Source organism: Hetaerina americana, unplaced genomic scaffold (assembly GCF_022747635.1).
Source record: "Hetaerina americana unplaced genomic scaffold, ioHetAmer1.1.p SCAF_29, whole genome shotgun sequence".
Lineage (NCBI taxonomy): Eukaryota > Metazoa > Arthropoda > Insecta > Odonata > Calopterygidae > Hetaerina > Hetaerina americana.
The window spans coordinates 3,655,902-3,679,211 of record NW_027286863.1 but is presented as its reverse complement, the minus strand read 5'-3'; the positions used below and the strand labels follow the sequence as shown (position 1 = coordinate 3,679,211).

Genomic DNA, 23,310 nt, shown 5'->3' with positions numbered 1-23,310 from the left:
TGCTCATTTCATCGGATGTAAAATGAAAGGGGTTATTCAGGGCTCGCATGCATATGCCATGGCGATAAATTTGGAATACATGACAACGAGTTGTCCGTATTCCACAGAAGGTTCAATCCTTCGGGACCCAACTGGGCAACCACAGACGGCAAAGCGATAGGAACCCTTGCCGAATGAGTGAATGTCACTCGCCGCATACTTACCCAGGACGAGTGCGGTTGCATACCCTTAACTATTAAAACCGACATTAGGGTTCATTCCTGGGGTTGGTTTCATTGTGAACTGGATTCACGTTGAATTATTTAATATTTAAGGCACAGATATTATCTCTCATCCTTCACATAGGAATATCCATTTGATCATTGAACAGTATCATACTGCAACGGTTAACTTAGACGGTTATCACTTGATCAATCCGAATAAAAATTCGGACAATCTGTCAAAAAAGGCAAAATTTTTGAAAACGATAAAGAAGCTAAAAAATGTGCTAAAATTTTCTCTATAATTACCTATAGTAATATTTCACTCTCATGCGCTGTATTTAAATGTTATAAAAAAATGGTCATTCTAATATTTACAGACCACGCTCACGCACGCACGCACGCAGAAAATACTGTTCTCGGATTAGTTATAGAAAGTGTACGCGAACGGTGCAATTGGAGAAAAATGATATTTATTTTAAAAATTGAAGTAACAGATTTTATCTTTTCTTTCGAAAAACTGACAGCGTCGAAATGTGTTTCAAATGGCAAATGCCAAGCTTCCTCCTTCCAAAATTCTAAGCGTACCAATATTATTAATTGGTGGAGGCAGGTGAACCGGAGCTCGCTAGGATTTCTTCTAGAATTTCAGCTTGCTAGAGTTGCGTATTAACAACCCACATTTGATTTTCGATGGAACGCTTACCTTGGGGAACTCTGTGAATGTTTACTACCCATCTTCTGCTTCCGACGGTTAGCGCAATCAATCCACCGGAATGGGAGGATTATCGATTGGTAACTTTGGAATATTTCACTATCTTTTCATGCGTATCGTTTATTATACAGGTATTCCCGCCACATACCTGTATTCCAGCTCCTACCTACTCCACATCACTCTTATTCCTACATCGTCCCTCTGCTTCGTTTAAACGACCGTCGAACTTGCGAGATATCTTCAAGTCAACAAAACCAACTGCGAGCATCGCCGTCTCTCCCGCGCCCCTATCCGCATCATGTAACCTCCCACGCTGCAAAGGTTGCCATCTTCTAAGACCCTCCCCCTCACTTAGTACCAATTCCCAACCGGTCGCCACCTGTACCTCAAAAAATATTATAACTCGCATCTCCTGTAACTTCTGCCCTGCCTTCAACGTGGGCCAAGGTACGACCGAACTTTCACTCCGCATGAATAACCACCGATATTCCACCAAATCTCCCACCTTTCTTAATTATCCCATCCCTCCTCACACTGCTTCCCACAATCAATCTTTTGATGACTGCTTCTCCGTTTCGGCGATTGAAATCCTTCCCAAATCTGCTAGTATAATAGAGGTGAGAACCCGCGAGATGGCGCATATCTGGGTGGCCCAATCATTCAAACCGCCCGGGCTGAACCAAGCCCACTGAATGCATCATATGGCTGCCGACATATCCCCCACCCCCTTGTTCATTTCCTATTGGTCCCTTTACCTCTCCTTCCCCCACCTCTCCCCCTGAAGACTGAAGACGACAGCCGTGCTGTCGAAACGTCAAATAACAAATTGTGAGTGTCCTTTCTTTGTGTCTCCATGGTTTAAAAATCTGTATCTGTGTTTTTATATATTTGTGCGCCGTCGAAGAGCGTTCCATTTCGAAGATAAGAAGAAGTAGGTGATTTCCACATTTTTCGGGCTGCGTCCGCGTATGTCGTTTAAATTCAGAACAGTTTCGCCAGCTATCCTGCTGGCGTCCTCAGGTCAAGGATGGAAAGAAGCTCGTCGTTGTCCCGTCTTATATAGGCAAAATCCGGCGCCAATACCGGGAAATTTCTTCGGCCAATCAGGGAACGTCCTCATATTTGCGCGGAATAATTCTTTTCCATGCACTGTGGAGTGGATGTCCATCCACTCTGATAAAGTATTCTGGCCTTTACACACATATATATATATATATATATATATATATATATATATATATATATATATATATATATATACACACACACACACACACACACACATATAGGGAACACAGGATTGAACAGAGAATCCTCCTGGCAAGTCCATAGATCTGTGGTTCAAGTCCCGGTCAACGAAATATTTTTGCGCTTGTGATCTTGATTCCGCCTTCCCCACCTCTCCTGTTACCGTCCTTCATTCGAGCTCCTATCCCTTTTCCTTATGCCTATTTCCAACGTTAATGAATATTTGTTCGCCATAAGGTGGAAGGTTGGATTTCGTGTTTGATTATTCGTATATGTATACGAATAACCAAACTCCCTCCCGTCGGGAGGGAGTCCGGATGGGCAGTGTTAGGAAGGGGTGTAAGGCAGGGTTGCCCATTATCACCGTTGCTGTTCAACCTGTATGCAGAGGAAATGATCAAAAAGGAATGGGAAGAACTGGAGGTAGGAATGAAAGTGTGCGGGGAATTCGTAAAATCAGTTAGGTTTGCTGATGACCAAGCTTTAGTTGGTCAGTCAGCTAAGGGGCTGCAAGCATTGCTGAGTGAATTGGAAATTCAGTGCGACAGCTAGGGGATGAAAATCAATACTGATAAAACAAAGGTTATGCGATTTTCTCGAAAGAAAAAGGCTAAGCTAAACATTAAAATAGGAGGGCAAAACCTAGAGCAGGTAGAACAGTTTACTCGGTAGTGTTTTGGACCAACAGGGTTAAAGTAGTGGGGGCGTAAGGAGAAGAATTGCGCTAGGCAAAGAGGCTTTCACAAGGAGGAGGGAGTTGATGACAGGGACGTTGAGTAAGGATGTTAAGAAAAGACTCGTAAAAATTTGATATGGAGCGTAGCTATGTACGGTGCGGAAACGTGGTCATTGAAGCAGGAGGATAGACGTAGACTGGAGGCTTTTGAAATGTGGGTGTAGAGAAGAATGGAGAAGGTGAAATGGATTGAGAAGAAAACAAATGAGGAAGTACTCGGTATGGTGGGCGAAGAGTTTGTTGGGAGCAATCCTATGGAGGCAGGAAAAGTGGATGAAGGGGGTGTTGACCGGCAGTGCGATGTTGAAGCCTGTGATAGAGGGAAGAATGTTGGGCAAAAGTGGAAAGGGAAGGAACAGGATAGGGATGTTGGACGGGATGAAGGGAGGAAGAAAGTACTCAGAGATGAAGAGGGACCTGATATAGAGTAGGACGATGGATTTTGTGTTTTGTCAGGAGTAATAAAATGTTTGTTTGGTAGTTGTGTCCATCCAAAAACCTACCTTAACCGGAATATTACCTTATAATATATATATATATATATATATATATATATATATATATATATAGTACAATACACAGTAACACATAATATAGAAACACAAAAAAAAAAAGGAGAACACTCACACGTATTTTCTTGATATTTCGACGGAAACAATCCGTCTTCCTCTGAAGATGTAGAAGTAATGCTTAGCATTACTTCTACATCTTCAGAGGAAGACGGATTGTTTCCGTCGAAATATCAAGAAAATACGTGTGAGTGTTCTCCTTTTTTTTTTTTTTTTTTGTGTTTCTATATTATGTGTTACTGTGTATTGTACTATTCGGCACTTCCGTGTTACGTCTATGAAAGCATATACTATATATATATATATATATATATATATATATATATATATATATATATATATAAACGTGTATATTGGGCATATCTGAAACATATATCGACTTAACTACATTTTCATCGATAAACAAGAGTATCGACGTCAATGGATGGGTGAAAATTTCCTGACTATTCGAAATATGAAGGGTATTCATCAAAATCTCTTCAAATATCGTAAGTGCGTGTGCTAGCAGTGAATCTCCAACGCTGTAAATCTTGGACTTGGGAGGCGAAGATGGACAATCCTTCTAGCCAAAGTAATGGATTTTTGTTTCCTCAGAAGAAGCGCTTACCCTTAAAAAAGCCACCGTTCATTTCGAATCCTTGTTATCCTCGAGATGGGATCCATAAATAACCCTCATTAGCCTAAAATAACATCATACATCCAATTATCTCGACTCACCAAATCGTGAGGAAGAAATTATCACCTCCTCCAAAATTATGCCCCTACATTATCCCTTGCGCTGACGCACACGTATTTTATTAGAATGCGTGAATGTGTTACCTGTACACATAATTTATTTTTTTGACAAATCCTCGGATGTAACTGTCGATTTTCAAGTGATATAACGGCAATTTAGGACCTCTCCATTTCCCCCGTCTTTGGAGATAATCACCATGCACAATTTATGATCACAGCACGTGAGTTTACTCAACGTATATAAAGAGCAGTTATTTATCGATAGAACTATCTAAATTAAGGATAAATGGGCATATATTAATGGGCAATAAAAAAAAAATATCTTAACTAATTCAAAATAATTTCTACTTATTAATGATCTGCATCAGTTTTCTATAGTGAACCAGTGACTTAATAAAAAAACTCAAAAATTCGCAAAACTCCGAGAATAACGTATCTACTCAATTTTTTTTATGCTGTACATTACATTTCCCCGTAATACTAATCGCTGAATTACTTCCCGTGGTACGAATTTCAATTAAGCGAATGTTTTTCTCCTTGAAATAAATTAAATGAATATGTCTTTTATTGCATGAAGAAAAGTATATTTCAAATCAGCCATTCGCCAATTATTAATGGACTGAGAAAAGTTCTAATTCATAATTAAAATAATAATATAATCTTTGCAATCGAGGAACTTAAAAGTACGCAAAAACATAGTCACAGGTTCTAATTTAGGAGGGCTATTAATATTTTCCTAAATAGCAGTCCCATTATCCATGAGGGCGGATTACTCCACACTCGTGGGTAAATCAAAGAGAGGCAGGCCGGCGGCTCACGCCTTCTCCTCGTTGTTTTTTCACGGTCATATAACCGATTAATTCTTCACGTATTTTAGAACTTACTCTATGGCATAGTATCATGAATCTAATGCACATTATCAAATGACTTTTTATGAAATAATACTGACCCCTCCCACGAATAGTAGGTACTTTCCATCACTATTAGCTTAGAGAGGAGTACGTATTTTGGATAAATGCCTTTAGATAAGTCAAAAATAACAATTACATCAAGCTCAAACGTGGAGCTGATACTTAATAATTAAGTCGAGCAGGGAAGTGACTGGATGACCAACAAACCCAAAGACCTCGGGTTCGAGTACCGCTTCAGACAACCTGGACTCGAGTGGCTCGGCCCCTCGGAACCAGGAGTGTTGCCCTCAGGGTTTTCATAGACACATGGACGCAAGAATGTACCCACAGGGCGAAAACGGTGCCGCAATATGCTGCCGCTCCATTGCCATGGCACACGCGCTCCCGTTTAAACCAACGTAACTAGGCTCTGCCGCCTAGAAACTGTAAACGCGATTAATGCTTTCTTGACTCGACATAGTTCGGCATACCTGCTCATCAAATTTAGTATGGAATAAACCCATCCGCGTCAGCCTAAGGATTATCCTTTGGAATGTACGCCACATCTGGGGGGAGGAAATACTTCTCTAGTAAATGAATATTTAACTAACGGTATCCCAAATTTTATTTATTTTTTATTCAGTATTAGTCCGAAAACAGCACATTTTGGCCTTTACATCGAACTATTAACAACGATAACAATGATCACATTCACAAACACCCAAGCCCCAGGCGGGAATCGAACCCGCGACCCTTGGAATGGCAGACAAGGACGTTACCCCGCCGCCACCGGGGTCGGCGAGAAAATGAAAGTTGCGCAGTATCCAAACAAGGAAACCTTCATTTCCTCTCTTTCCGATGGAATACTTCCTCGAAGATGCTTCCTTTCTTTTTTTAAAAGGAGTGGTTGTCAGTTGAAATGGATGCTAATATTCCACTCATGGCCGGCACAGCTATATCGCACGTCCGATCAAGGCTCAGGAAGTCCATTTCAATCTTCGGGCAACGGAGGAAGGTGACGGGAGTTTCCTCCTGAGAAAATGAAATCGCGCCGCGAGGACCTCCCTGATCCTCATTCGCCCGGCCCTGGGATTGATAAATAAGGGAGGCAATCCCAGCCGCGAAAGTGAAAAACAAGGGGAGTTCACCAAGAGCGGAGGAGAGAAGAGGGAACCGCGTTTCACTTTCAGCCGTGTCATTCCAAACGGTGAGGGAGGGTGGGGAGGCCTAAGTGAGAATCTTAATTTAACCTGAAAGGCACGCTTCCTCACCCCCACCGTCCCCCCCTTCCTCTGCTTCTTTATCGCCCCTGAGGGTCGGTGACGCACCCTGGAATTTCCTTCCCCGCCACCTCTTCCTTTCCCCTCCCTTCCCCTCGCGGTCCGCGTCGCTTCCCTTACGGCAGGAAAGGAGTGCCGACGGCGTGGTTGGATCACTCGTTTCCTTTCCATTTTTCTCTTTCGGAGGCGGTTCCTATCCTCGGCTCGTCCCTGGTCTTGCCTCGATCGTCATGCCTCATTCCGCCCCACTCTCGTCGAGCGAGGATTGCGATGGAGCTGTCATCGGGGGAAATGAGCTGGACGGGGAAAGGGGACTGACGTTGGCGAGGGATTCGTTGCCTCGACCGCCACTTCTTACTTCTCCGATGCACTATTTGGTTACAATTATATCATGCAATAATAACGAACAAATGCAAGTACTTAAAGAAGCGCCGAGAGAACGTTGGCGGGCGCATTTACAGCAGCGCCAATTTTGCGTGCAATGGGATGGGCGTGGCAGTCTAGGGTGCTGTCGGCTCGTTATTAGATTCCGAGTGACGCCTCTGCTTCACTCAAGCTGTGATTTTTCGGACGCAGATCTTCAAGGGAATCCTCAGAAAACGCAGCAGTTCGCACTGGCCTTACCCTGACACCGGACGCCCCACCGCCACTACCACCATCTGTCCAAATAATACTCGCGTTGAACACTGCGTTCAAGAGTATCAAATGTTTAATGATAACTTTTCCCATCGGAGGGACTTCAGTTTCTAAGAACATCCTTCTCAAAATTTTGGTATTCATCAATCAGGTGCCAATTGCAACTTCACATTGATAGGCATAACTAAGAAACGCATGCACAAATGTTGATTCTTGTCATTTGTGCGAGTTTTTTCCTGATAATTTCGAAAGAACACATTTTCCTAAGACATTGAAAAAAAATATATGCTTTAAAGAGTGATAATGGCTTATTTTGTGACTGACGCCCTTTTGGCATATAGTATATTAAGGTAGGTCCAATATAAGTTTTCTGAATTTTCAATTGCAATAGGGAAAACAATTGCTTTTTTTCTTTAATTGATCACGGATTTTTTTTTTAAAATCTAGCAATATCCTAACGAAACTCTACTTAGTGTTAAAACTTATGCGATAATCAGGCGAAACCCATGAAAACGTGTCTGTACACTTTGTAATTTTTTCTCCTCGAAATATTTTACCAAAAATATATTTTAACCTTATTTATCACATATTTAAAATGTTAATTTCCTGCATTAAAATTTGTTTCATTGATGACCCGTGTTATTATTATTTCATAACTCTCTCGTAAATTTACGATTCGTCTATTCCTAGTTTCCTGTCTCCTCTGGCTCAAAACATGTATGACCACGAATCATTGCACCCCCATTAAAACTTGTATTTACAAATAACATTTTTCTACCGTTAAGTAACCTCCGCTGCATGATTTATCATTCATCGTCAAGGTAAATTTATTAGAAAATCATACGTATAACATATCTGAGATTACATACATTTTATTGTAAAGTTTCATGAATAACAATGAACAACAACTGCCCCATAGAGTGAAATACTTTTAGACGAGAGATCACAAATGAACGGTGAAGTTTTCACGTATTTTACACATTTTCAACAGTTTATAATTTTTTCCATTTTTGTTTTAATTGATAAAAGCCCAATTAAAAAAGGTAACATGTTTAAATAATAAAAAGTTTTAAGACTCTTAGCAGGCTTTTTTTCCTTCACATTAGAAAAAATAAAAATTCAATCCACCAGATAAGACATGAAACAAAATTATTTTTTTAATGGAATACGAAAAAATATCATCATTCCATAATTTCAATGCGACAGCTTCACCTGAATGAAAGGAGTAGGCCAGTAGGATAGCACTCCATTCTTCTTATATTTCTCCTATTTCCTGCAATACGTTCATTAGTTTAAACTTATTTACTCTATCAAACGCCTTCTACGAAATCTTCGAAACAAACAAATAATGCTGCATGTCCCATGTTCCTTTCTATTAGTGACCTCATGACTGCTATGGCATCACCTGTGCCTCTCCCCTTCCTACGCCCAAAGGAATCATTTGCCCTACTCCATCTTCTAATTGATGACCCTGAGAAACACTTGAGCTGCGTGCGAAATCTTACTTATTATTCCATAATCCTCACATGTGGCTACCTTTCCCTTTTTGGGATGAGAACTACTACTAAATAGGTGAAATATTCCAGTCAAACTCCGCTTCATCAATGCTACTAAATAGCCCATTAAAACTCTTCCGCCCACTTTTTCCTGACCCCTTAAGTAGTTCCGTGGTAATATTATCCATCGCCTTACTTGATTTCAATTCCCTTCATGCCCCTCCTATTTCGCAATCAACGTGGCCTAATTACACCGCAACTAAGATATTTGCGTCATATTTTCTTTCCATGACCAAGCTTGCCGGTATTATATCTTCAAAATATTTGTTTTCAGGTGCAATACCTTGACCTCTGAGCACTATTTTCAGCTCATTTGAATCTCAATTCGCTCTATTTATAATTTTCCTGATTTATCTTCGATAATCTCCGCGAATTAGCCCTTCAATCTTCCTGGTATATATATATATATATATATATATATATATATACACCATTATATATATATATACCATATATATACCAGTGTTATATATATATATATATAATGGTGTATATATATATATATATATATATATATATATATATATATATATATATATATATATATATATATATATATATATATATAACACTTTTTGAAAGTCTCACGGACGTGAATAATAAATGTATAACACTTAGCACTAGTGGACACAGACAAAAACACAGAAACACACAAAAAAGAGACTCACTATTTTTCGAATTCGAATTGACGCTGAACACCCCTCTCCCCCCTCCCCATCAACGCCGATCGCAACTCCATTTTCTTTCCCCTCCTTCTCTCCCCCATCTTTCACCCACCCCTCCTCTCCCTCATGATTGGTATATAAGTGGACTGCGACTTGTTTAATTTGTACCTGATGATGACACTTGAGTGTTGAAACCGGTTGTATGTGAATAAAAAGACAGTGGAAAGATACTTTGTATTCTTCATTTAATTGGGATGCATAATAACTCTCGCCTCATTAAACAAATTTTCACTTCTATAATCACGAGAGTTTTTTCAGCCTTTCATGCGAAGTTTATCCCTTCAGTATGTATAGCCCTCTTTTTTGCCCGTTACTGATGATTCATTAATGCGAAAGCAACTCGCACTGCTGTAATCGGATGTATCACAGATCCGCTTTGAGGCTAATAATGAAATTACACGAATTTATTACGAATGACATAAAACCCTAGTAATGGCAAACTCTTTACTTGCAGCCCTATCATACTAAAGAAATGCACGCTAAATTTTCTTGTAATACTCGCAGAATAAAATAAAAAATTTTCTCCATTCCGAAGGAAGTTAACGTACGCTTCAATAACACTCTCTCCTTATACATATGCATCAAGAAAAATTTTCAAGGTTACAGATTTCCTTAATTTGCTCATAAGCATACGTAATAATACGGTTAACCAAGTATAATCATAATTTCTATGAGTTATATTCTTCTCGGGTATTTTTAAGATAGGCTCATCAGATTATGGTATTTTATTGCATTATTATTGCGATAGCATTAAACGGAACTAAAATTAATATGGTTTTTTCCATATGGAATAATAAATGCATTTGAAACCTAAAAACCTCTTCTGATGCAGCAGTATGCCAACAAAAATAATGATGAACATAATGAAAACCCATTACGCTTCCCTTCGCATAGTAACAACCGTAATGATACCTTGATGTTTCATCGTCGTTTAGACGGATAGGATGATAATTAGAGATATGAAATCAAGGGATTTAAAGTTAAGGATTCAACCAGGTTTAATTACTAGATATATAAATCTTACTTGAGCCAATGAAGCATTATTTCAGTATCTTATGGAGTGGCGTTAAAAAATCTGAATAGACAACATTGATAATTCATATAAATAATGATTGAAAAAACAAAAGGATTCACGAAAAAAATTGTCCCGAGGACTGGAGCTCAGTACGAACTATGACCACAACACAATAGTATCCTGGCTCCGATTCAATAATACAAAGAGTACATCTGTCCCTTGGTCGAGACGTGGAATCGTGATAATATGCCACTCAAAAAGTTAGCGTAAAAAATCTGGATCAAAACAGCACTGCATTGTTATTTCTCGTCAAGTAGCGACCGAGGGCAACGAGGAGTTCTCAAGAGGATTCCCCTCGACCACGGCGGCGGTTGACACTTAAATACTATATAGACGCGAGGCGATGCAAGCCCAAGCAGCTGCGGGGGGAATGGGGACGGCGGGAGTAAGTGGACGACAGCAATTATCCTTTCTTATCGCCGCCGCCTCTATCCCTTCAAACGAGGCCTCTTGAAACCGAGGAGAGACAAGCATTAGTTTGGACGGACTCCATTTGGTAAACTTCCACGGCCCTCGAAGCCCAGAGAGCAACTTTCCCTATAATTCCACATTCCTCTGGCCCCATAACCGTAAAACACAACAAACGATTTCAATAACGCACGCTGAGAGGGAATTTCCTTTGGCTGGAAACATCTATTGGGTATTTATACTTCCCATAAACATTTCCCTTCCGCTGGAAGTGAGACTGAGCGGAAAACCCTAGAGCGCTCCTTGTTAACTTCGATCTATGAGCGTCGTTCCGTTTCACATTTGGAAATGAATCGTGTCAATCGATGTGGCTGCGGGGGCCATCGCGGACTGCGGGATGTGCCACCGGAATCGATGCACAAAGTTTTTCCTCAATACTTCCGGCGGTATCTCGCATCACTTAAATTAAGACTCAGTCAAACAACGGTGGCGTTTCGAGGTCCAGTGAAAACAATGATTACCTTACATAAATCACAGTGACATGGCTTGAAGTTACGTAGGTTAGTAATTGTTTCTGGCATTACAAATTGAAATCCACAGTTCTTTAACGAGATTTAAATGATTAATAACACACTAGTTCCTGCATCGTTCAGTGTTCCGCTCTAGTTGTTCTTGACGTAGTTACTGGGCGTATATATCCATTATTTCTTTCCTAATTTCGGATAGCTTCAAGAGCCCTTCCTTACAAGAATGGACGTTACTTTCTTCAAGAAATACTTAAATGACGAATAATAAGAACGTTAGTCTAGCTATAAGGCCTAAAATTTGCCATAGCGACTAGAATATGTTCCATAAACTATTTCAATCCGTGACGATGATTTGAAACAGTTTTCTTTTTTAGAGAAAAATTAAGCTCTTCATCAATCACCAGAAGGAAGGCTTCATTACTAAGAAATGATTTTATCCTTATCAGTACTATTCAGATAATCATAATAAGAAAACTTAACTCTTGAATTACGGTGAATTTTCAAATTTGGTTTATCGTTTCACAGGGAACTAACAAATATGTATGCACAATACTATATCTATCTTATTTACTGGTCTCACATTTATGTATATGTACCGCATTGAATCCATGCTACGTAAATCATTTTCGCAAATGCCAGTGATAGGGTAAATCCCAAATTTTGATGAAAATTAAAGATTAATTATATTCATGGGCATTAGGATATCAATCGTAAAATATTTTAATTGTGACTATTACGGAGAAATCCAGAGCTTGACTCTTTTCACATTACACAGAATAAATGCCACGTACTTTAACTGCAACTTAAAAATTAACAAAACCATTGCAAGTTTGATTTTCATTAGCATTAATGAGAAAATGAAATTCATTTACCATCGAAGGTATCTAAGCAATGTTTTGCAATCAAAATTTAGTCGGTCAAATACTTTTTTGCGACGGAAAAATACTTTAGGCCCTCGAATAAAGACCTACAAAATACCGCTTAAATATACAAAAACCATGGAACATTGCCCGGGGGGCCAAGATCTTGGCGTTGGGTTACTCTTCCTCAAGGTACAGAGCGGTTTGGGCAACTTACCTTCTCTCAGGGAAGCGAATCCGTTCTCCTTTCTGCAAGCCTTGGCCGCCTTAAGGACCTCGAACTGGACGCAGTACCTAAAGAAGGCAGAAGTCAATGGTAATTACATCAGACGAAAATTTAACATCAATACATACATAGTGAATATGCTTGTCTTCGGATGCATAGCGACTAATTTCACGACCTGAATAGGACGTGATTTCTCTGACTTTCTTCCTGATAAGGGTTTTTAATATGACACCATCAATTCAACGGCCATCCCTTTGCCATCATCATTCGCCTGGCTCCCCTTTGAACTATCTGGCATGGGTGACTCCCAGGTAAGTATAGTTTTACGTGTCATCAGAACAAGCCCTTCCTCGCATAAGCCTCCAAGGTCCATGAAAGACACTCTACACACATATATATATACATTTATAAATGTATGTATATGTATAAGTAAATGTATATATATGTAATTATAAATAAATATATAATATATGTATGTATATATATATATATATATATATATATATATATATATATATATATATATATATATATATATGTATAAAACAAAATTCGACAGCAAAAACAATATAAGAAAACATAAAAATAACACACGTTATTTCTTGATCATTTCGACGGAATTCAGCTCCGTCTCCAACGGACGAAATGAAGTAATAAAAGGAGTAAAAAAGTAATGAAAAAAGATATCTATTTATGTGTTCTTATACTGTTTGTTACTGTCCAAGTTTGTTATTCCACCATTCCGTGTTACTTCGACGTTATCATTTATATACACAACCTTGACGTGGTGGAACGGCTTGTGCGTTCCGATTACCCCTAGAGCTGTGCTGGCGGGAGTAATGATAATTGCCTTCGGTAGGGTCACCCAAGCCAGAATGGTCGAAGGTTAGGAGCCAGACGAAAGGTAGTCCACGCAGCGTCTGTTCCTCAGTGAGGCGGCTGCAATGGCGTCTGACCCCAGTGGGGCGGCCAGTAAGTGATGGTGTCACGTTAAAAACACTATTGAGGAAGGCAACGGGAAACCACCTCAATTATCATTCCCAAGATTAACATGATGGACAATACAGAGATTTTGAGTCCTGGCAACTACGGGGCTCGGCCCAATCGGCCGTGTGTCGTGCCCGGCAGCGGGGGAGCAAAGGCTTCCGCCGTCATCATCACACGAAACCCTTGCCAAGGGAAAACCAGTAGCAGCAGGAAAGAAACACGAAACACTTGCGGGGGAAAACCAGCCGTGCCGACCCACACAAATATATATATATGTATGTATATGTAACTATTATAAGGAAATCAGGTAATCTCGTTTGCCTAACATTCTCCCCTCTTTACAGTCTTCAACATCCTACTGTCGGTCAATACCCCCTTCATCCACTTTTCCTGCTTCCATGGGATTTCTCCCAACAAACCCGACCGACCGACCGTACCAAGTACTTCCTCCTTTGTTTATTTCTCTGTCCATTTCCCTTTTCCTTTCTTCTCCACACCCACGTTTCAAAAGCGTCCAGTCTACGTCCATCCTCCTGCTTCAATGACCAAGTTTCCGCGCCGTACATAGCTACGCTCCATATCAAAGTTTTTACGAGTCTTTTCTGAATATCCTTACTCAACGTCCCTGTCATCAATGCCGTGGATTTCTCCGTGGGAGGAGGATGTTGCTCGCGTTCTCAAGGAAACCGTCCGCTCCTGAAGGACCTTGTTCAGCGCTGGAATGCCGGCTATTTCCCATAGCGACTGGTTTCCCGGCTTCCAACCGAGTCGCAGCGTCGTCCGCAGGTTCTTCCTGTCCGCGATGTAGAGGGTGTTTCTTGCGCCTTCCCCCATAATACCGCACCACGCGGGTGCGGCGTATGCAAGGACGGGACGCAGGACAGCCACAAACAGTTGAATCCTGCGGCGAATTGAGAGACATGGGTTTCCAAGAATGGGCGCCAGTTGGTGCTGCCCGGATGCCGCGCACCCTCTTAACGTGGTTCTTCATGGAGAGACGCTTGTCGAGGACTACGCCCAGGTACAATACAGACTTCTGCCAAGGAACTTCTGTCGCCCCGACGAGGATTTCGCCGGGCTCCTTCGGCCCCTTTGAGAAGACGACCGCCTGAGTTTTGTCCTCGCTTACCCCGAATCTCCAAAGAGAATATCACGCGGTGAGGTCGTCGACCGCCCGTTGAAGGTACCGCGCCGCCTGCTGCTGCCGCGAAGATCTCGCCAGAATCGCCGCGTCGTCCGCGTATGTCGCGACGAGGACGTTGCTTCCGAAGTCTGCTGGGATGTCCGCCGAGGAGACGTTGAAGAGAAGCGGCGAGAGCAAACTCCCTTGAGGAACGCCTGCCCGGATGTGCCGCTTCTCTGATGATGCTTTTTCCCAGCCTACTCGAAAGGTCCGTCCCCGAAGCCAGGATGCCGCGATCGCCGTCCACCAACGAGGGAAACCGAAGCAGTCCAGCTTCCACAGCAATCCCTCGTGCCACACCCGATCGAACGCCTTGATGACGTCAAAGAAGGCGCCGACGGTGGTATGCCGTCGGTTGAAACCCTCAGTGACAAAGTTCAGCAGGCGCGCGACCTGACGCGTCGTTGAGTGCTCGCTGCGGAAGCCGAACTGATGCCCCGGTAAGATGTTAAGCTCCTCGGTGATGGCGATGACATGGCGGAGGAGAACCCGCTCGAACAGCTTTACCAGGCCGTCGAGCAAAGAAATTGGGCGAGAGTTCGCCGGGACCGGCGATTTCCCTGCCTTGGGGATGCACACAACCCGCGCCTCCTTCCACCGGGTTGGGAAATACCCGAGACACGCGTTGAAGATGCATAACAGCAACGAGGCAAGGGAAATCGGCATTTGCGCAATAACGGTGTTCGCAATGCCGTCAGGTCCCGGTGCCTTCCTAGGTTTCAAGGTCTTTATGGCCCCTCTAAGGTCCTCCTCGTTGAAGGTTGGCGGCATCTCTTCTCGGTCTCGGACGTGGCGCGGCGGTCTCGGCGACAGCACCGGAGATTGCAACGGATCTGGCTGGTCCACATTGCCGTCTGAGGGAGAAAAGACACTCTCCAGGTGGACAATGGGGGTCCTGCTCCAGGAGCGTCTCGCTTTATAAGGCATCCCGCCTTCGTGGGGAAGGATGACTCCAAAGTAGCTACATAGTAGCAACATTGTAGCAACAAGGGAATATGGTAACGGACATTGTCTTGCCTTGGTTTCCGAGAAACCCGCGCTACATCACCATACATTGTCTGGTATGCTGGGGCTACTTCTTGGGAGAGTCAACCGATAGTGGGGGCTTCCTAGAAACTCACACTACATCTTCTCTGTCCTTTTCACCTTCTCCATTCTTCTCCACAACGAAATTTCAAAAGCCTCCAGTCTTCGTCTATCCTCATTCTTCAGTGACCACGTTTCCGTGCCGTACATAACTACGCTCCAGATGAAAGCTCTGATGAGCCTTTTCTTGGTACCCTCTCTCAACATCCCATGAATACGTAAAAAAAGTCAAATGGCAATAGCAAAAAATGTAACAGAATATCCTAATTACCATGCTTTATTTATTTATTTGTTTGTTGCAGTTCATATCCGTTATGAGATACACATACTTTATCAGGCAGGCGGAAAACACGAAATTTCAAGCATTCCACTCTAATTTAAGAATTGAGGGATTAAAATCTGGTTATGAAAAATCATCAGCATTGCGGCTTCTTCGACGCACTTCTGGCAAACTTAGGTGAACTCCTTTATTCCAACAGCATTTTCTTCAGCTTGGTGCATCTCTTGATCTCTTCCCCTTCATACCATCAACAAATGACAATCACCTATGTATACAGGCACGCACACTAATTCACCCATTTGTGATTGACCGTTAAATGGAGTCTCATGGATGTGGAATCCGTGGTGTTGTCTGAAGTATCACATCATCTCAAATTACGCTTACGGGAGCCGTCGGTCGAGTGAACTAGCTGCGGGGTCTTCATGAATTTAGCAGGGGTAATTCCCAGCCATCGCGCGAATGGGCAAGAGCGGTGGGAACAAAAATGGCGAAGAAGCAGAGGAGGAGCTCAGGGTGAGAAAATTGGCTGGAAACGTAATACGTCTCAACAAAGCCAACTTTTTTTGCCTGTGAGACGACTGCGTGGAAGACGGAATCCTGGGATGGAGGGGTAAGGGAAGAGGATCGCCCATGCGAAAGGGGGAAACCCAAGGGTCAGGGGGTGGGAGGGGGTGGAGACGGCGCTGGAATTCGTGCGTTGCCATAGACGTCCGTTGCCTTTTTCATTCCATTGTGGCATTGAGGAAGGCGAAGTGTAACTAGGCCATGGGCCGGCTAATGGAAATCATAAATAAAATGCACGAGCCTTTTTGAATGGGAGCAGAACTGGAAAAGGGGATTTTGTACAACCTCGACGTTCAGAAGCTCACCGACGGGCGTTCAGGGTATACCGGAGCACTCGACTAAAATTAATCCTGCTTTGAAAGCTAAAAGCTGCAAAATTTACTCTGGCATCTACAAACCAAGCATTAGAGAATATCAGGCCACCGAGGTTCTTTTGATAAAATATAAATTACCTGCGGAGAAGTGAATGGAAAAATGTTCTCAGAAAAAAAAGATACACCCGTTCCCCACAGTACTATTGTCCAGGATTGATTTCATGAGGAGACTAACCTCCAAATATTAAGGCACTATAAAATAACTACGAGCGATGATAATAATAATTTACAAAAACGCAATGAGAAAATTCCAAACACATATGAGTGAATTAAAAAGTCATCGTAAATTTGCTGACTTATGCATCGTTTGCCCTTTTGCATCGTTTGAACTTTTGCATCCAGGCCATCGGCTTTTTTGAGATAGAAACACTCTAGTTATTCATCTAAAATGTATAGTTATATGAATAAACTTGAAAAAGAATCATTTCTCAGTAATTAGTGGGTATACGGATCGTTAATGAGACCCGACTTCGCAAAATATTTTAGCAAACATTAATAATTCATGCATCATAAGTAGTTTTTTGGTTTTCAGCATAATTACTCTTATTACAAAGTAGTTGCCATAATCATCTCTCCACTATTTGCTAATGGGAATACGTAACCCGATTAATACCTCAAATCTAGCGTTGGGTTAACTTAATATCACTCACCATGAGCATTTTTCCTTGAGTATTTCAGAAGTTTTATTCACTTCCTTGATCGGTGGCTTTTTATCAGTTTAACACGGGTTCCCTTCCCCCCTCTCCTCGCAAATGCGACACGCTTGAGTAGCGCTTCGTTCGACTCAAAAAAATGTTGATATTCTTTTCCTTAAAAATTAATTTAGGCAGGTTAATTGGCACTGGCGTGCATAAGTGCATGCCAGAGCGTGAGCATCAGTTTGCATTGGCGTGCGCACGGCGCTCCTTCCGACGCCAACCTGAGACTCGGGAATGTTGGTGCTCGGCCCAAATTAAGTGCCTCAATGGCAGAGGAAAAAGGGACGAAGGAGATGCTCTGTTTCAAGCAGCCGTTCGCATGCAAACTCGCTCATTTTTCAGCCCAGCAGTGGGCGTATCCATCGTCGTCCACGCGTCCGGGGACACACGTTTCAACGCTCCATGGTGGGGGGGGGGGGGTCGAGTCGGGGAAGTCAACGTTCATTTTACATCTCAAAATCCATAACAGAGAGAGAGAGAGAGTTGCACTGTGGAGGCAAACGAAATAATAATATTATATTATAAAACAATAGTCAAATGATGACAATAGACAAAAATGAATTGCATTGGGAAATTTACAAATAATTGTAACTAATTCGTTGATTATATTTTTCAAAAAACTTCAGGCCGACTACTTAACCATACTAATTATGAGTGATATACACAAAGAATCCAAGATCGATAAAATTGGATCGTTTAAATATTAATTTAATGTATAACAAACATAAAACAAAGGTGTACTTCTGTGAGGAATACTTCGAACTTAAAAATAAGCCTTCGCATTTGATAACAATTCCAGGTTACGATTGAGGAGGGCACTTAAGAGTATTCCGTCTCCGATCCACATATATCTCCCTCGTTCAAAACCTATCCTCGAAATGCTCACTCCTCCTCACCACTCATTGCTTCGCAACCCCACGGCGGACCAGAAACTCAGCCCTCTTCCATCCCCTCAAGCGTGAACAACTCGTCGACTTTCTTGTCCTTTCAACGTGACTCCATCATAACCTTTCTCGGCATCGAAATTGGACACGGAGAACTCTCAATATTATTAGTAATATTAAAATACCTCCGTCCATACTTGACAGGTCACTCCCGTGCCAGGAATAAACCTAAACAAAAAAATCTCACCTCTCAAAGAACAGCCCTTTTCCCAATTCATACCTTTCCAAACTTTTAAACTGAATCCGCACTTTCTTCCCCGTGACTGAAAGAATACGATAATTGTTATCATCACTTTATAAGTCGCTACAATAACAGTTAACGCCACATTTCCTAAAATCTTTCTTTTGTCTCCTTTGCTTCTTCTCATTCAATCTAGTAAAGTTGAAACTGATAAATCTACAAACTCTAGAACTGCTCCACTCGTTACTTCGCTCCCCACCCTGTTCACCTGCTGAATCCTTTTCCGTCCATCAGCCTCCTCCTCCGATACAACTTCTCATTTCCAAGCTCGAATACGTCATCTCTCATGCAACTTTGCGCCCTCCCTCAACATTGGCGGATTGCCGGCGACACATAACCCTCCGGATGGACAGCCACCGCCTCTCCACCACATCAACCGCTTTTCCGAATCACACCATCCCCAAACGCCACTTTTCCCATTGCCCGCCTTCCGACAGCTTGCACCTCGTACTTTCCACTCAAGACTATCGAACCCTTTCTCCGTTCCTGTGCAGATTCAAGGTGGGAACTCACGAAGTGGAATATTTCTGGTAATTTAAGGCAGCGGAACCCTCAGGGCTCAAAGTTGCCCACGGCTCATCGTCAAAAGTACCCGCCTGACTGAACCCCCCATTCAAGCCCTTCCCTACCCTCGCCTCCTGAACGACTATCCGGCATGGCCTCCAAAGCATTTGAAGGACTGCCTTTTTATGCGTGTACATGTTCTAACCAGTTCCTTTCATTAATAGATCTTAAACAGATTGGCAAAATACTACCCCATGGTTAATCTGTCAAAAATTTAAAAGCATTCTTAGCGAAGACGAAACATGAGTATGTGCGCAGTAATGGTCGGCAAAATGCATACTATTTAAGATGTTGAAGACTGCTCTCTCTGGCACCTAAACAATTATCATATATTTCGGCGTTTGATCTCCAAGCTCTCTCCTTCTCGATGATACATCGAGCTTCAACATTGATCGCATAACTACGAACAGTAAAAATTTTTTAACACATAAAAACCATCACAGAGAGTTGCAACCGACATGCGTCTACAACAATTATTTGAAGGATATAAATTAAGTACTTCCCGCAAGGACTAAAAAAATGGTGATCATTCTTAGAGAAATATTCTGCGAAGGATTATTAATAAAGAAAGATATTCCAAAATACTCAAACTCTAAAACACTCACAACCAAATAAATTCCAACACTTACAGTTTTTTATCCTTTAATTTCCAATTTCCTTAAATCGCCAATCAATTAACCAAGATTCTGGTGAAATATCACTTGAATTTTTGGTTTTCTGTTCATAAAGGCGAACTGATCTTGAATCAAATGTTGATGTTAGCATGATGCACAAGCAAAAGACTGAAAGTTTACATCATTTTAACGACTTGAATTTGATTTCTCGAATGGACTCGGAATACGTTGGGCACTCGGGAGTCACTCTCACCCCCAACATTTCATGTGACACACATAAATATTTACAAGTTAATGAAACTTGACTTCATTAAATGGGTTGAATGAAAATGTAACGAAAAGGAAAGATGCTAAGATGTATTTCAGTCACATCTGAAATTATTATTATTAGGTAATCTACGAGTTAAGGTAGGTTTTTGGATGGACACAGCTACCAACTAAATAATTTGTGACCCCTAGCAAAACACAACATCCTACTTTACTTCAGTTCCCTCTGCAACTCTGAGTACTTTCTTCCTCCCTTCATCCCGTCCAACATCCCTGTCCTGTTCCTTCCCTTTCCTCGTTTGCCTAATATTCTCCCCTTTATTACAGTTTTCAGCATCCCACTGCCGGTCAATACCCCCTCCATCCACTTTTCCTGCCTCCATAGGATTTCTCCCAACAAACCCATCTCTTCGCCCACCATACCAAGTACTTCCTCATTTGTTTTCTTCTCTGTCCATTTCACCTTTTCCATTCTTCTCCACACCCACATTTCAAAAGCCTCCGTCTATCCTCCTGCTTCAATGACCACGTTTCCGCGCCGCACATAGCTACGCCCCATATCAAAGATTTTACGAGTCTTTTCTTAGCATCCTTACTCAACGTTCCTGTCATCAACTCCCTCCTCCTTGTGAAAGCCTCTTTGCCTAGCGCAATTCTTCTCCTTACGTCCCTACTACTTTGACCGTGTTGGTCCAAAACACTTCCGAGATACGTAAACTGTTCTACCTGCTCTAGTTTTTGCCCTCCTATTTTAATGTCTAGCTTAGCCTTTTATGCTTGCAACCCCTTGGCTAACTGACAAACTAAAGCATGGTCATCAGCAAACCTAACTGATTTTACGAATTCCCAGCCCACTGTCAGTCCTACCTCCAGTTCTTCCCAGGCCTCTTTAATCATTTTCTCTGCATACAGGTTGAACAGCAAAGGTGATAATGAGCAACCCTGCCTTACACCCTTTCCTAAAATTGCCCAACAGGACTCCCCGTTCCCCATCCGTACCTGAGCAGTCTGAGAAATGTGCAGGCTGCGGATTAGCCTCCTGTCCCTCCAATCTATTCCTATTTTCTTCAATATACTCATTAGTTTATCCCAATTCTCTATATCAAACGCTTTTTCGAAATCTACGAAACATGCAAATACCTCCTGGTGGTATTATATATTCCTCTCGATTAATAATCTCATTACTGCAATGGCATCACTTGTACCTCTCCCCTTCCTAAACCCAAACTGATCATCCCCTAAGTAATCATTTTCCCTACTATCCTTATCTATCCTTTACTTTATGATCCTTAGAACAACTTTACTTGCGTGGGATTTCAGCGTTATTTTCCTGTAGTCCTCACATGATGTAGCCTTTACCTTTTTCGGAATAGAAACTAAAACTGATCTCAAAAAGTCTTCCGGCCAGATTCCTACCTCATAGATAGTACGAATCAGCCCATATAGCCTCTTCTTCCCATATTTTCCCAAACATTTCAATAGTTCCGCGGGAGAGCTATCCACCCCCACGGCCTTATTTAGTTCCATCTCCCTTAATGCCCTTTCTATCTCATCTTCGAGTATGCCTGGACCTAACCAATCTTCTTCTACGTCATGTTCCTTTTCTATGTCTAACTGTGATTGTCTAATTTCTTTGCTATACAGCTCTTCTATATACTCCTTCCATCTCTCTTGGGTCTTTCCTGCGTCAACTGAGGTCTTTTACCTTACCCGCCTAATCTCTAACTGTTAGCAGAGCTCTTCCTTTCTTACTTCCCGATAACGATTTAACTTTGCTGTACAGCGCACCGATTTCACCCTTCCTCTGCAGACTTTCCATATCCTCGCACTGCGTCTTCCGCCATGCTTCTTTTGCTTTATTTGTTGCCCGCCTCAATTTATTGTTCAATTCATTGTATTTCATTTTGCCCAAATCTGTATTTACATTCTTCCGTTTTCTCCGCTCATCCATCTTTGTAATCATCTCATCCGTGATCCATGGTTTCCTAGTCCTTTTAACGGTTTCAATAGTGTCTTTTGCGGCTTTAGATAACCCTTTCTTGATACTTCCCCGTTTTTCCTCGATTGTACTTGGCTCGTTACCATCCTCCATGATTTTCTCTACCGCCTGTGTGTACTCTTTCCTTTTCTATCCATTTAATGCTTCTACATTCTATTTTCTAACCCGCCGCCCCTGCCTTATCGTTTTGAAACGGACGCTACATTTCATAACAACTAAACTGTATTCAGAGTCCGCATCTGCTCTTGCGAAGCTGTTCGAATTTATCACACTGCTCCTAACCTGTGTCTAACATGGATAAAATCTAGATGACACCTTTCTGAAGCACTTGGAATTTTCCATGTTTACCTGCGTCTTTTATGGAGTCTAAACCATGTGTTGGTGATGACTAACCCCTGTCTCCTGCAAAACTCCACTGCTTCCTCCCCGCGGTCATTCCTCGTGCACAAACCGTAGTCCCCCACCTCATCACCATCTATCTCGCATTCCAATCCCCCGTCACTATCACACTGCAGGAAAACACGCGATTATGTCCTCTAATTGATCCTATATCCTATCGACCTCTTCTTCCTTATGGTTTCTCGGTAGCATGTATACCCGAATAAAAACCTAGTTCGTCGGTTCTACTTTTATCTCTACTAGTATTAATCTATCCGTTACCAGTTTTATTTGACTACTCTTCTTCCTACCTCTTCATTTAATACTGTGGCAACCCCTCGTTCGCTCTCGTCCCCGCCGCTGTATATTATTCTATAATTTTCACTCCAGTAATCCCCGCTATCCTTCCATTTCACCTCGCATAGACCTAAAATATCTATATTTCCCCCTTCCATCTCTCGCTTAATGTTCTCCAATTTCCCTGTCCTCATCATTGTCCTATGATTCCACGTTTCTATTCTGACTAACGTGGTCTTCTTCTTTTGCGTCTTCTGTCCTGCTTGTGCCGTTATTGGATGGAGGAAGGCAACAGGAAAGCACCTCAGTATAATTCCTAAGATTTAAATGATGGACAATACATTTGAAATATGGGTTAAGTATTTTGAAACGCAGCTGAGGAAGTGATTAGAAAAGTACAGTGCCTGCTCTAAATTACCCATATAGTAGAAGGGTGTATTCACTTTTT

At 41.9% G+C, this 23,310-nt stretch overlaps 1 protein-coding gene across 1 annotated transcript in view; it reads right to left on the bottom strand.

Moving 5' to 3' along the window:
• vex (somatomedin B and thrombospondin type 1 domain containing protein vexed) overlaps nucleotides 1-23,310 on the bottom strand; it is a 1,115,080-nt gene that overhangs the window by 39,296 nt on the left and 1,052,474 nt on the right. The window contains exon 4 of the mRNA XM_071587015.1: nucleotides 12,378-12,454. Within this exon, the coding sequence (XP_071443116.1) occupies nucleotides 12,378-12,454 (77 nt within the window). The remainder of the gene's footprint in view (nucleotides 1-12,377; nucleotides 12,455-23,310) is intronic.